Here is a 12,212-nt window from a genome sequence, read left to right as displayed (position 1 = left end):
TTTTTTTTGTTCTATAAGATTGCAATGTATTATACTGTAACTTTTTATTCACAAGAATTCTTCTATTTTCTTCTGACAACTGTTTGTAATTCCTTTTCTAAAATTGATATTTCTGTCTCTAAGTTATTAATTTGAAACATACACTCCTTTTTTAACTTTCAAAGGAAAACTTATTATCTGTCCACATATATGCACCTTCATTGCATCCCAGAGATCAAATTTATTATTATCATTAATGTCCAAAAATTGCTTTATATGGTTTCTAATAAACTGACAAAAATCTTTCTTTTTCCACAACATATTATTAAACCTCCATCTAAAACTCGTATCCTGCTTGCCTTCTAAATCTATGATAAAAACAAAAGGAGAATGTTCTGATATGAGCCTTGCTTTATATTGAACCTGCTGTACCCTACCTTGAAATCTTGCTGATAACAAAAACATATCAATTCTGGAATATGAATCATGTCTGTTAGAATAAAATATTCATTAATGTCCACTGTTCAGAAAAAAAATCTGACAATTTATTAAAACAAACTGACCAAATGGGCCAAAAACTGTATTATGTATTTTAATTGGAAGGGTTTTATTTATCAAAATTGCTACTCCTCGAGCTTTTGTATTAACATGTGATGCTACTACTATGCCAACCCAGTCCCTTTTTAATTTTTGATGTTATTTTTCAATAAAATGTGTTTCTTGTAAAAGAAAAGCAATATCTACTTTCAATTTTTTAATATATGTCAATTGTCACTTTCTCTTTATAGGGTTTTGAAGCCCATTTACATTAAAACTCATAAATTTTAATCCTTTACTCAGTGTAAAAATTTAAAAATTCTTACACATTCCCCTTTTTCTTAATTCCCCTTTGTCAGTCCCTGGTTCCTCACTAATCTCTTAAATACAAAATAAACATTAAATCCAGTAAAAAGAAAGGCACTTGATGGTATATTGGAATGAAAGCAAAGAAATAAGAGGGAAAAAAAGCCACCCCCCCCCCTCGAGTATTGTCATAAAGTCCCCTGACAATGTAACCACCCTCCATTTTTAGGGTTGCGACTAAAAACACAAAATAATGTCCACGGTTTGGCAGGAACCAGTCAGCATGACTCCGGCTTCTCCGAGTATATTAAATTAATCTCTGCAATATTACAAACTGCTTCCAAATTTCTTTCACCACAAAAATATAACTTTCCAACTTCAAGTGTCTACTGTTTGGGTCAGCTCTTGACGCATACCCGGTAAACCTTTCACATACTCTTGAGCATGTTCCGGACTCATAAAAAATCTACTTGGCCCTCCTTGAAAAAATACTTCCCAAGTATCCCTTCTTATGCAGCATATTTTAACTGAATTAAAACACTTCCTTTTCTTCAATAATTCAAAGCTTTAGGAATTAATATTGAGATAAAATTAAATAATTGATTTAAATTGAATTAGCAACCATGAGAAAAAAAGTCAATTAAGATTTAAAGAGATGGAAAGATTTATCAATAACTTTAATAGGAAGGGTAAATTGTATAAAGATGAATATTTTCTGAGATTGCAGTATTTATTTCAGTGATTATCCAATGACGTTTTTTTAAGAATTAAATTAAAATGTAAGAAAATTTATGTGGCATGATAAAATGCCAAGGATAGCTTTTTAAAAATTAACTTGGAAATTTGATCAGAGAGGATTATGGTTGCTGAATTTAAATTTTTTTATAAAGCAGCTCAATTAAGATTTCTATCCTCCTGTTATCAAATTGGGGAGAAGACAGTGTGGTTACTTAATGAAATGAATAACATAGGAGAAACTGATCCAGAACATTTTTTGTATCAATGGAACTAAAAACTTTTGAAAGGAGTACTAATTTTAAAACATTCATTCAAGATATGGAATGAAATTTATATACAAAGAAGAATTAAGAGCTACCAAAAAGCTAGATAGTGTTAAAGCAGAATCCATTTATTCCTTTTACTTTAAATAATCCTTTCTTTGATATCTCGCACAATAATGGGATAAAGAGGATAAAAGAATGTTTCTTAGGTCCTTTTTTCTTGACTTTTGAACAAATGAAAGAGAAATATAATATATAAAATAAAAATATTATTTTATACCATCAGCTTAAATCATATTTAAAAAAGAAATTAGGTGCAAATTTTAGACTTCTAGAACAGAGCCCATTTGAGTATTTAATAATTCATACATTTATTGAGAAATTTATTACTAATATGTATATACAATTACAACACACAATGCAGAAAAAGGAACTATTTAAGTAAAAAAAATGGGAAAAAGATTTAAATATACAAATTAAAGATGAGGTCTGGTCAAGATTGTGCCAGGAGAATGTAACTAATACAATTAATGTTGGATATCAAATGGTACAATATAATTTTTACACCAATAATACTACACTGTATAAATTGCATGGACTTGATTCAAATTGTTCTGACAAATGTTTCAGATGTAACAAAAAAAAACCAGGAACCTTATTACATGCAGTTTGGTTTTGTAAAAAAATTGGGAAAATTTTGGCAAGATTTGAATATATTATTGGGATGAAGATGTAGATACCAAAATATACCAGAATAGTTTTGCTTGGTGATTTATATGACACTGATACCAAATTGAAGTTAGCCAAATATCAACGAAAATTTTTGAGTGTAGCAATAGCAGTGGCACGGAAATGTATGGCAGTTACATGGAAGTCAGATAATTTTATAAGGTTGGATAGATGGCATACGGAAATTCAGAAATGTAAAAGATTACTTATAATTTAAGGAATCAACCTGAGAATTTTTATATGATTTGGAAACTATATATAGATTTCATCAGTAAGAGTCCATCCTCATAATTAATATGTACAGGATGGAATAATATGTTAGAAATATAGGAATAGTGAATGATAAATAAATTCAGGAGTTTTTACTTTTTTCGCTCTTTTCTTTTCCTTTTTCTTTGGGGAAAGGAGGGGGTATAAAAATAAAAATAATTATATATTATTTTGTATTGTTTTTATTACATTGTATTGTTATATGATGAAGAATTTATATGTACATATTAATGCAAATGAAAAATAAAATTAGATAAAATAATTCAAAGCTTATGTCTGGATAAAAGAAAAGTTTATTTCCTCCAAATTCCAATGGCATTTTTCTTTTTTCAGCCTGCTTGGCTGCTAGCTCCAAAACTTTTCCCCTCACTTAATAACAAAGAAATTAAACCAAAATAGGCCTCTTTTCTTGATCCTGCTAAGATTTAGGTCAAAGGGCTCTCTGAGCTCGCTCAATCTCAATATCCCCTTAAAAATACACTTGACCAAAATTCTGAAGAATCCAACGTTGTAAACATTGAATAATATTGTTTCCTTCCTCTCCTTTCAAACCAATAATCTTAACATTATTACTTTGACTGAAATTTTCTAATGAATCCACTTTTTCAGACAATTGTTTATTCATCGCCAACATGTGCTCTAATCTTTCATCCACTTTATCTACTTTATCTTGATGGAATTGATTTTCCAAATTAATGCTTTAATTTTTTCTTCCACTTCCTGATGCTTTTTCTGCATCTCTAACAAATTCACATACTTTAGTAACTTTAACCTCTGATCTCTTAATATCACATCTTATTAACTTTAATTCTTACATAATTATAATCAGTCTTGAACTTTAGTGATAGTTTTAATTTTCTTTCATCCCTCCTTCTTCTTCTTCCAACATTTCCACTGGACTTTGTTCTTCTTCTCCTCCTCCTCCCCTCCCCCTCCCCCTCCCCCTCCCCCTCCTCCTCCTTCTTCTTCTTCTTCTTCTTCTTCCTCCTCCTCCTTCCCCTACTTCTTCCTCCAGTTCTAGTATTGTTCCCTCCTCAGACAGCCTCTTGGACTTCCAGGGTGCCTGTCGAGAAGACATGTTCAGTCAAATAGCTCTCTTCCCCGACTCGTCTGGGCATCCATCTTGTTGCAGGCACGCTGCAGCTCGCTGGGAGGCGAGTTAGGAGGCCCTCTTCAACTGGAGATAGGTCTTCACTACAGGTCCAGGCTTCTTCTCCAAGGTAGGCATTTTTTTTTCTTCTGGCTGTTTTTCTTCCATCTTCTCTATAGTTTCTTCTGCTTCTGTCTTTCTCTGGCCACATTTCGTTTCTTTCTTTGGTTGTTTATGATTTATTCAGATTAGTTTCAGGCTTTTCTCTTCTCTTTTTTTTTCACTTTTTTCCCGGAGGAGCCAGGTTCTTCATCCTGGCCCTATGTCATCACGTGATGTTCTCCCCCCCCCCCCCCTGTAAAATAAGTAAACTTGTAGTTAGGATCCTCCTGGAGTGTGAATAAGCCTATCATACAACAGATATTAGGAAAAGGCAGGTCAGTGGAGATGAGTCCATCATCAGATCACCCTTTATCACATTGGATGGTGGAGCAGGTTTGATGAGCTGAATGGCCTACTCCTGCTTCTATTTTTTATGTTCTTATTGGCAATGAGGAAGCCTACACAGGACGAAATTAGATCAGCTAGCTGACTAGTGTCATAATAACAACTTTGCACTCAGCGTTAGCAAGACCAAGGAGCTGATTGTGGACTTCAGGAGAGGGAAATCTGGAGAACACAGACCATTCTCTTTGCAGTGGAAAGGGTTAAGAACTTTAAGTTCCTGGGTGTCAACATCTCTGAAGATCTCTCCTGGAGATTTTCTCTTATTTTTGCACTAATTAATTTTTTTTGGTGTAATTCATCCCGATATTTACACTGTAATGCAGCCACAAAACATTGAATTTTGTGATATGTCCATGACAATAAATTCAGATTATGATGACATGACAAGCAATTTTAAATGTAAGGAGAGGGGTGGTGGGCAGATGGGGCAAAAGGAGCATTTCTAACAGGGTGAAACCATGGTTGAGAGCTTTGGTCAACCTTTAAGAAAGATAACAACAAAAAATAAGCAGAAAACTGTCAGAGAAATGTGCACGTGATTTGAAATTATGTTTATTTTGCAAGGAATGTATAAAAGAGCAGGCAATAGACTGGAAGTAAAAGAAACTTCATGGTCTTGTTGAATGGCAGTGTAGGTTCAGGATTTTGATAATTTCAAAGTGGAGTTTATGTTTTGTTGTAGTTGAGAGCATCAGAGACTTTGAGTTAAATCCAATATTCATGCCTCCACTCAGGGTGGAGGAAATGAGGATCAGAATTGTGACTCCCAATACCATTCCTTTGTATCTGTTCGTGGGAGGTTTATAGTAAGATATACCATACAAAATAAGGGCTGGGGTAAGCCATTCTACCTGCTCCACTTTCCAATCCATTTTCTCGTAATGATTCCATTACTCATCAAATATCCATTTCAGCATTGGATAGATTCAGACTCCACAGCATTCTGGGGAAGGAAACAACTAATAGAGAAAACAAGCTACCCCCTTATTTTGATCTTAAGAAGGTGGATCCCATATTGTGAGACTATTCCTTCCGGTTCAAGACCATCCTTGAGGCAAAGCATCCTCGAAGTATTTTCCTTGTCAAGCCTCCAGAGAATCCAGGTTAAAATGGGTATATCTTCATTAGGTAACTGATATTTTCTTTTGTAGAATTCAGAACAACATTAAGATTACCTTGAAATCGGACAGCCAGTTTGTCCGTGTGGCTGATTCCTGCAAGTGCAAGGTGAAATGGGCTTTGAGCCTTTTGAATACTGAGCCATCATTTGTGGTCCTATTGGATCTAAATAATTTAAAATATGTAGGAGAATATCAACAGTTCAGACAGCAACTGTGGAATGCGAAGGATTCAGACCTTTTGCAAGCTCCTTGTTTGGAGATTGCCCCAGATTATTTGTATTGCCTTGGCTAAGCACTGAATTCATAGCTTGAATGCTGCGGAAACCCACAATTTCTTCATATTGTTTGAAGGATGTGTAATAATCTGAATAAGACATAATTGTTGGGAAATGTCCCAGGAGATTCACAGATTGATGTGACTTGAGCTGTAAGCACAATGGCCATGTGAAATTGTACCAGTGATTGGAGGATGTGAATGGCTATTGGAAACAAATCATGTTGGGGAGGAAGGCGTACTCCAATGTGACAGCTGAACAAGATCCACCCCTTATAAATCCTGGCCCATGTTCTGACCTGAAATGCTTGATGAGAACATAGCATATGATGCTTGTATTGTGATGAGCTGCCAGACTGCTAAAAATGTCAGATAAATCAAAGGGTCTGCTAGCCATTGCATGTTGAAAATTTTAAATGACCTCATGGGTCATTAGTGTGATGCTGCCCATGTCCTCTTGGTGGATTAACATGAAATTGTCAAAATTAGATCTAATTTTTTGAATGTAGTAACATTGCATCCTTTTGTCACAGTCATGGAACAACTTTAAAGAAAAAACCTTTCCCCATTTCCCTCCACATGTGAAATGTATTGTTTTTAGCATTTATCTTCAATTTATTGGCTTAAATTTTCTTTCTAGTATGTGACCATATTTCAATACTTAGCTCAGAAAAGTAATAGACAATGGCTAATTTATTACAGTGCCCTCATTTAGTTGATTGATAGATAGTACACAAGAATGATGTGAGTTTAATTTCTTCTCTAATATTTTACCTTGCGTGCATAACCAAATGCATGAAGTTACGAAAACTACTCTACTGCATAGTTTATTGGTGCATCATAATTTTGTTTTATTATTGTACCGTAAAATCCTTGTTATCCGGAATTCTTCCTTTTCTTTTAAAAATATTTTTATTGATTTGGTAGAGAGAAAAATTACATGATATATATATATATATATATATATATATAAATATATTGTCTATTAGTTGCATAACTTTTATATAATGCAATACAGAATATGAATCATAAGTTGTCTTGTACACAATGCTTGAATAAAGTAGATATTTCCTTATTAAAAACTTCAAACAGAATTCAAGTAAACAGCAACCTCAAGCAGCAAAAATAAATTGCAGAAAATAAATTGGTAAAAAATCTGGAAGTTTAAAATGGGCATGCCTCGCCATTAGTTCTCCATTCACACCACACGCAGCCTCAGGCAACAAGAAAACTAGCTTACCTGGCATCTACTAATCCCCATAGGTGTCAGATGTCAAGGGTTTTACTGCAGTATCACATATGCATTATGGCATAAGAAGGGAATTTATTTTGGATAATCTGAATTAATATTATAGTTGCTGATTGTAAACTTCATTACATTTTACCTAAACGACTTCACTATCATGGACTCCTTGAGCCCCAGAGGTTCAGAATACTCTTTTGTTTGCTAAATAGTTGCAAGTTAAAATGGGATAGGAAACTTTTTCACCTTAAATGTCCATGTTTATTGTGAGTTACACTTAAAATAGCTAGGGCTTTTAATCATTACTGATTAATCTGAGAGATGAACCGTCATCTTGGTAATTGATGACTCTGTCGTTGAAGTACATGAGCTGCGACGAAAGTAGCAGCACAAGGAAAAGATAATGTGGCCACAATTGATGAAGGTTACTTGAGCTCAAGTCAGCCTGAAAATCCCTTTACAGTGCAAGAATGGAAATGACCTGGTGCTGATTGCATCTTTGCTTGAAATACTTTGATAAGTGGGAGGCTGAATTTCTGTTCTTATGTTGACACGTACACATTCCTGCAGGGAATAGATGCTTCATTTGAATTCTTTATGCATGAATTTTTAGAAGTAAATCTCTTCGTAGGTGTTTGGAAACATAATGATGTATGAAAATTAGGATAAAAGTGTTTCCAAATGCATCACAAACTGCAGTTTTCTTCACTTTGTAATAGACAATCAATAATAACATAATTTCTGCTTCCATTCATCCTGTAATGTCCTCTTACAATAATAATGAGTTGAGATGCGGCAGTCCTTGAACTCAGAAAGGACATTCAGATTATGGAAGTCATTTGATCTGCAGTCAACTTGAGGATCTCCTTGATCGATTCGTTACACTTGGCAACAATCTTTTTTCTAAAGGTTTGCTTCCTGAAAAAAGATTGGATATTATGATAATAACTTCAAAGTGAACACAAAGATAATTTCAAATTTGTTGTATCACGTAGGAAGACGGAGAAATGTTAAATAAACTTTTATTGAATTTAGCAAGTTTAATGACATAATAATGCTGACACATTGCTTTAGTTCAACTGATCTTAAAATATTTTGCTGGTGATTTTCATTTATACTCAGCATCTGATGCCGCTCGATGGTCGACAGTCGGCCAATATTGATGAATTCCAGTTACCCTGACACTACTTTTCCATGGTTGCAATATCCTGGTGAAACATTTCACCATGTTTGCCATTGACTGCATTAAAATCAGCAGGGAACAAGTCAAAGACAATAATTGCTATTGTTAAGCACACTCACTGTGCTACTGCGTGAAGAACATGTGCTTCAACATGTGTTCAGTCTATATCAATGTAATGCACAGCTTTTGTATATGTGAGCTGATTTTATAGCCTGTTTGCATCTCTCCTGAGCATGTCCAAGCTTAAGACAACATTTTCATAGCACCTGCACTGAGCGCATGCCCAGCTGTGCTTGGACTGAGCAAAACAGCATGCTTTGTTGTCAATATACCGGTAGACTTAAAATATGACAGGAAATCAAAAAAATAGGTTATATCTGAAAAAAAACAGTAGGTGATAGGAAAATGTTAAGGAGATTTTCATGACCAGCATCCCCATATCCATAAAAAATGCCCATAAGTGTTCAGGAAGCAAAATCTTTGTTGTCCAGTGTTATTTTTAGTAGAAGCTGATATTTTCAATATCTTGGTTTAAATTCCTTCTCTCCCATTCACTCATGCCTCTCTGTCACCAACCCACTTCCCTGAGATCCTAAGATGTCTCCACCTCCTTCCCATTTCATAACTCCAACCTCCAAAACTTGTGGAAGTAGGCAAGTGGCTTTCTGATCATCTCAGGAGTGGACACAGTAACTGAGGGCAAGCACAACCTGATTCAATTATAAGTATGCATGTTGCTCAAATAATAAAAGGGAAATGTTCTGGGAAAATGTCATACAGCTAAAATTTTTAAATTAGGGACTGTTTACTATTTGTTTTGAGTATAAACTTCAGTTTCATTCCAGTACTCATGGATCTGAGTCAATAAAACAAAAAAAAATTCAAATAAATTTTCTGAAATAGAAATAGTTCTATTAACACTTGCTTCTTAAATTAAAATTACAAAACATAATAGTGTAGTGGACTGCTTGGAGGGAGTGAGCAGAACCAATGCTAACAGCTCTTGCCTTGTGACAGCCTCCTACCTATTGGCAACTAGCCACTACAGCCACGAGGCAGAGTGACTCAGCAGCACTCGTAGGTCTACTGAGAAGCTCTGGTCTACTCAACGTAGCTATGTCATGAGGTCATTTGCACTTCAGATATCATGACGCCAGGTCACATGTTGTGTGTCTATATTAAGCCTGATAACACCATAATAAATGCTCTTCTCTTCACTGGCTGACAACTTCAGGTGTGATCTTGTTATTTCAACATGATGGCATATGAGCACGAACACCATCCACCACACTGGATCACGTCAGGGTTTGTGCTCATACTCACACTTTCCTTTCTTTCATAGATTGCAAATTCCCATACCCCACCTTACTTTTCTCCCCCTGTGTATATTCCTCAGATCCAATCTCTCCCCTTTGGTTCCAACCCCTACCATGTTTTCACCTGCCTCTTTTCCTCTTTGCTTCTGAAAGGTCATTCTTCATCAGAGGCCTCAACTTTGTTACCTACAGTCTCAGTCTTTATAGATTCTGATCCCAATGTGACATTGAAGTCTACTATGTCTACCAAGGTGTCAACCTCCACACCTATTTCTTTGGACATAGGTCTTTATCCCAGACTGTGGACTCTTTTTTTTAATCTCCAGAATTTCCGATCCAGCTAGGCCACGTCATTGGTCTGACCTGATTGTCTGTGGCCTTCTGCACTGTTAAAATGAGGCTAGATACAGACTGGAGGATCAGCAGTTCTTCATTCTGGGCATGTTACAGCATTGTAGACTCAGTTTGAACTCAAGATTTCTCACTTTTTCTTTTTCAGATCTGGCCATTTTTGCCATACGTCATCCATCTGTGATCACAGTTCTGTCTTTCTCTTTCTATTAGCACAACATGATGGGTTGGCCAGAAATGCCCTCCATTTTGCAACTTATAAGTTACTTCATTTGATTTCTCACTAGCAAACCCCTTCCATGAACTGAGCAATCAGATGACCACTTTCAACATATGTTGCCAGATCAATTGAGTGTTTCCAATATTTTCTCCCTTTGATTTGAATATTCTACCTGCATGTTTAACCCCTTTACGTATATTTTCATTTTACCCTTAAATGCACATGATACATTTCCAAGGGTAACTTTATGCTACAGCCAAAAGAGGCTTATTTCCATATTTGCATCTATATGAAAACTGAGATTTTCTCCAATGTGCTCGTATTGAAAAATACATTCTGGAAGGGAGTATTTTCATTGTTGAACTCTTGTTTCCAAAGTGGTTTGTATAAAAGGAGCCATTTTGTAAAGGTCTGTTGTTTGTGATTGCAAAGTGTCCGTACAACATAACACAATAGTCAACCTAATGGACAGTGATCTTGTTGATGTAGCCACAATTTGTATTGTAATTAACACTTATTTTTACTTAGAATTTCACTAAACCAGGATTGGGCTCTTGCACAATATCAGTATGGGATACAATTGAAATAGGTTGAAAGCAGGTGCTTAATTATAATTATTATTAACTCATGCCAATTAATACAGCCAATTGTATTTCTTTCTGCTACCTAACAGTAAGGATTGTCTTAAATTGAAAAGGTTTTGTAAATTGAGGGCATGTACCTGTTGTGGATAGTATGCTGACCAGCTGCATCGCGGCCTAGTATTGGGGCACCAATACCTCTGTGCAGAAAGCCATGCAAAAGGTAGATAGGGTCGACTGCCAGCACCTATTTCCCAGGACAACTGCAAATAAACACATTGCTCCAATTATTTATATCACTTTGTTGAAACACCTTGTGCTTGTTTCATCTTGAACCTGTGAAGTTATGCAAAACAAAGAATTACTGGCATTTTGCATGGTTAATAATTTATAAAAAACATTTTGAACCAGTTGACAGTCAAACATATGAACAGTTTTCCAGATTGTCATATTAACTTTGTTCAAAATGTATCAAACGTTCAATTAAACAATGCTACAATGTAAAATCAAATGACTGTATCCAAATGTAATGCTGTTTTCTAATGATAATGTACTTGTGTTTTCCATTTGGATTGCATTGAATTAATTATCCATAATGAGCTTTTTTTTTCCAGTACGAATACTTCAATGCTGTTTTAATCAACGAAAAGGATGAAAATGGAAACTATGTGGAACTTGGGAAAGAATTTATTTTGGAGCCCAATGAACATTTTAATAATTTGCCAGTTAATATCAGCTTAAGTGATGTCCAAATACCAACCAACAAGTACAACAAAGGTATGTGAAAATTTTATGTTATTTTTGTTTGTTTTTCTTCTGACATTTCTGGAATTTTCTATGAAATGTGTAATTTTTTTTCATTGTTCTATAAATGCTCCCTGCACAATATTGCAGTTGTCTGAATGTATGTCATTATGCGTGCACTTATTGTTTCAACTATATGCAACTGACCAACAGTAAGATAATCCCTGTTCATCTGAAAACACAACCAAATAAATAATAATAGATACAGCTGAATTATTTCAAGTATGTAGACTGTTCCCTTGATTTATGTGGTCTTATGTTTAAATGATGGTTCATAATTGCTTACGCCTGCCTTGTATGATTTATGATTTTATGTAACAGCCTTTGTGATTTTGTTACAGCCTTGCAGTGACATTCTGGGATTCATTAGTTTATAAGATTATACATTGCATGGATTCAAAGATTATATGAAATACATTGCATGGGATTCAATATATACTGTCATTTTATTTTCACCTGCCAAGCATCTGATTTTTGAAAAGTATTCCATTATTTCATTTCTCAAAATTCGTGGTTCTTTGTATTGAATATTTATATCTGCAAATGATAATTTCCTTGCCAGGCAATGTGATAGTTCCCTGTAGTGGATTGTCACTTAATGTTCTGATTTGCAAGAGCGTTATGAAACATAAAAGAAATCACCCATGAAATGAACAGAATATTGCACCATTGATGGCATGCCACAGATACTCAGTCAAGT

General features: G+C 34.9%; 1 protein-coding gene across 21 annotated transcripts in view; it reads left to right on the top strand.

The window, feature by feature from the left end:
* Positions 1-12,212, top strand: part of cacna2d3a (calcium channel, voltage-dependent, alpha 2/delta subunit 3a) — a 732,424-nt gene that overhangs the window by 166,976 nt on the left and 553,236 nt on the right. For all 21 annotated transcript variants that reach the window (XR_011358017.1, XR_011358016.1, XR_011358018.1 and 18 more), the window contains one exon: positions 11,323-11,485. Coding sequence is in view for 17 of the 21 variants with exons in the window: in XM_069939674.1 (XP_069795775.1) it covers positions 11,323-11,485 (163 nt within the window). In the remaining 4 variants the exon portion in view is untranslated. The remainder of the gene's footprint in view (positions 1-11,322; positions 11,486-12,212) is intronic.

Source organism: Narcine bancroftii, chromosome 5 (assembly GCF_036971445.1).
Source record: "Narcine bancroftii isolate sNarBan1 chromosome 5, sNarBan1.hap1, whole genome shotgun sequence".
Taxonomy (NCBI): Eukaryota; Metazoa; Chordata; class Chondrichthyes; order Torpediniformes; family Narcinidae; genus Narcine; species Narcine bancroftii.
The sequence above is the reverse complement of the archived record's forward strand: the minus strand, read 5'-3'. Positions and strand labels throughout refer to the sequence as shown.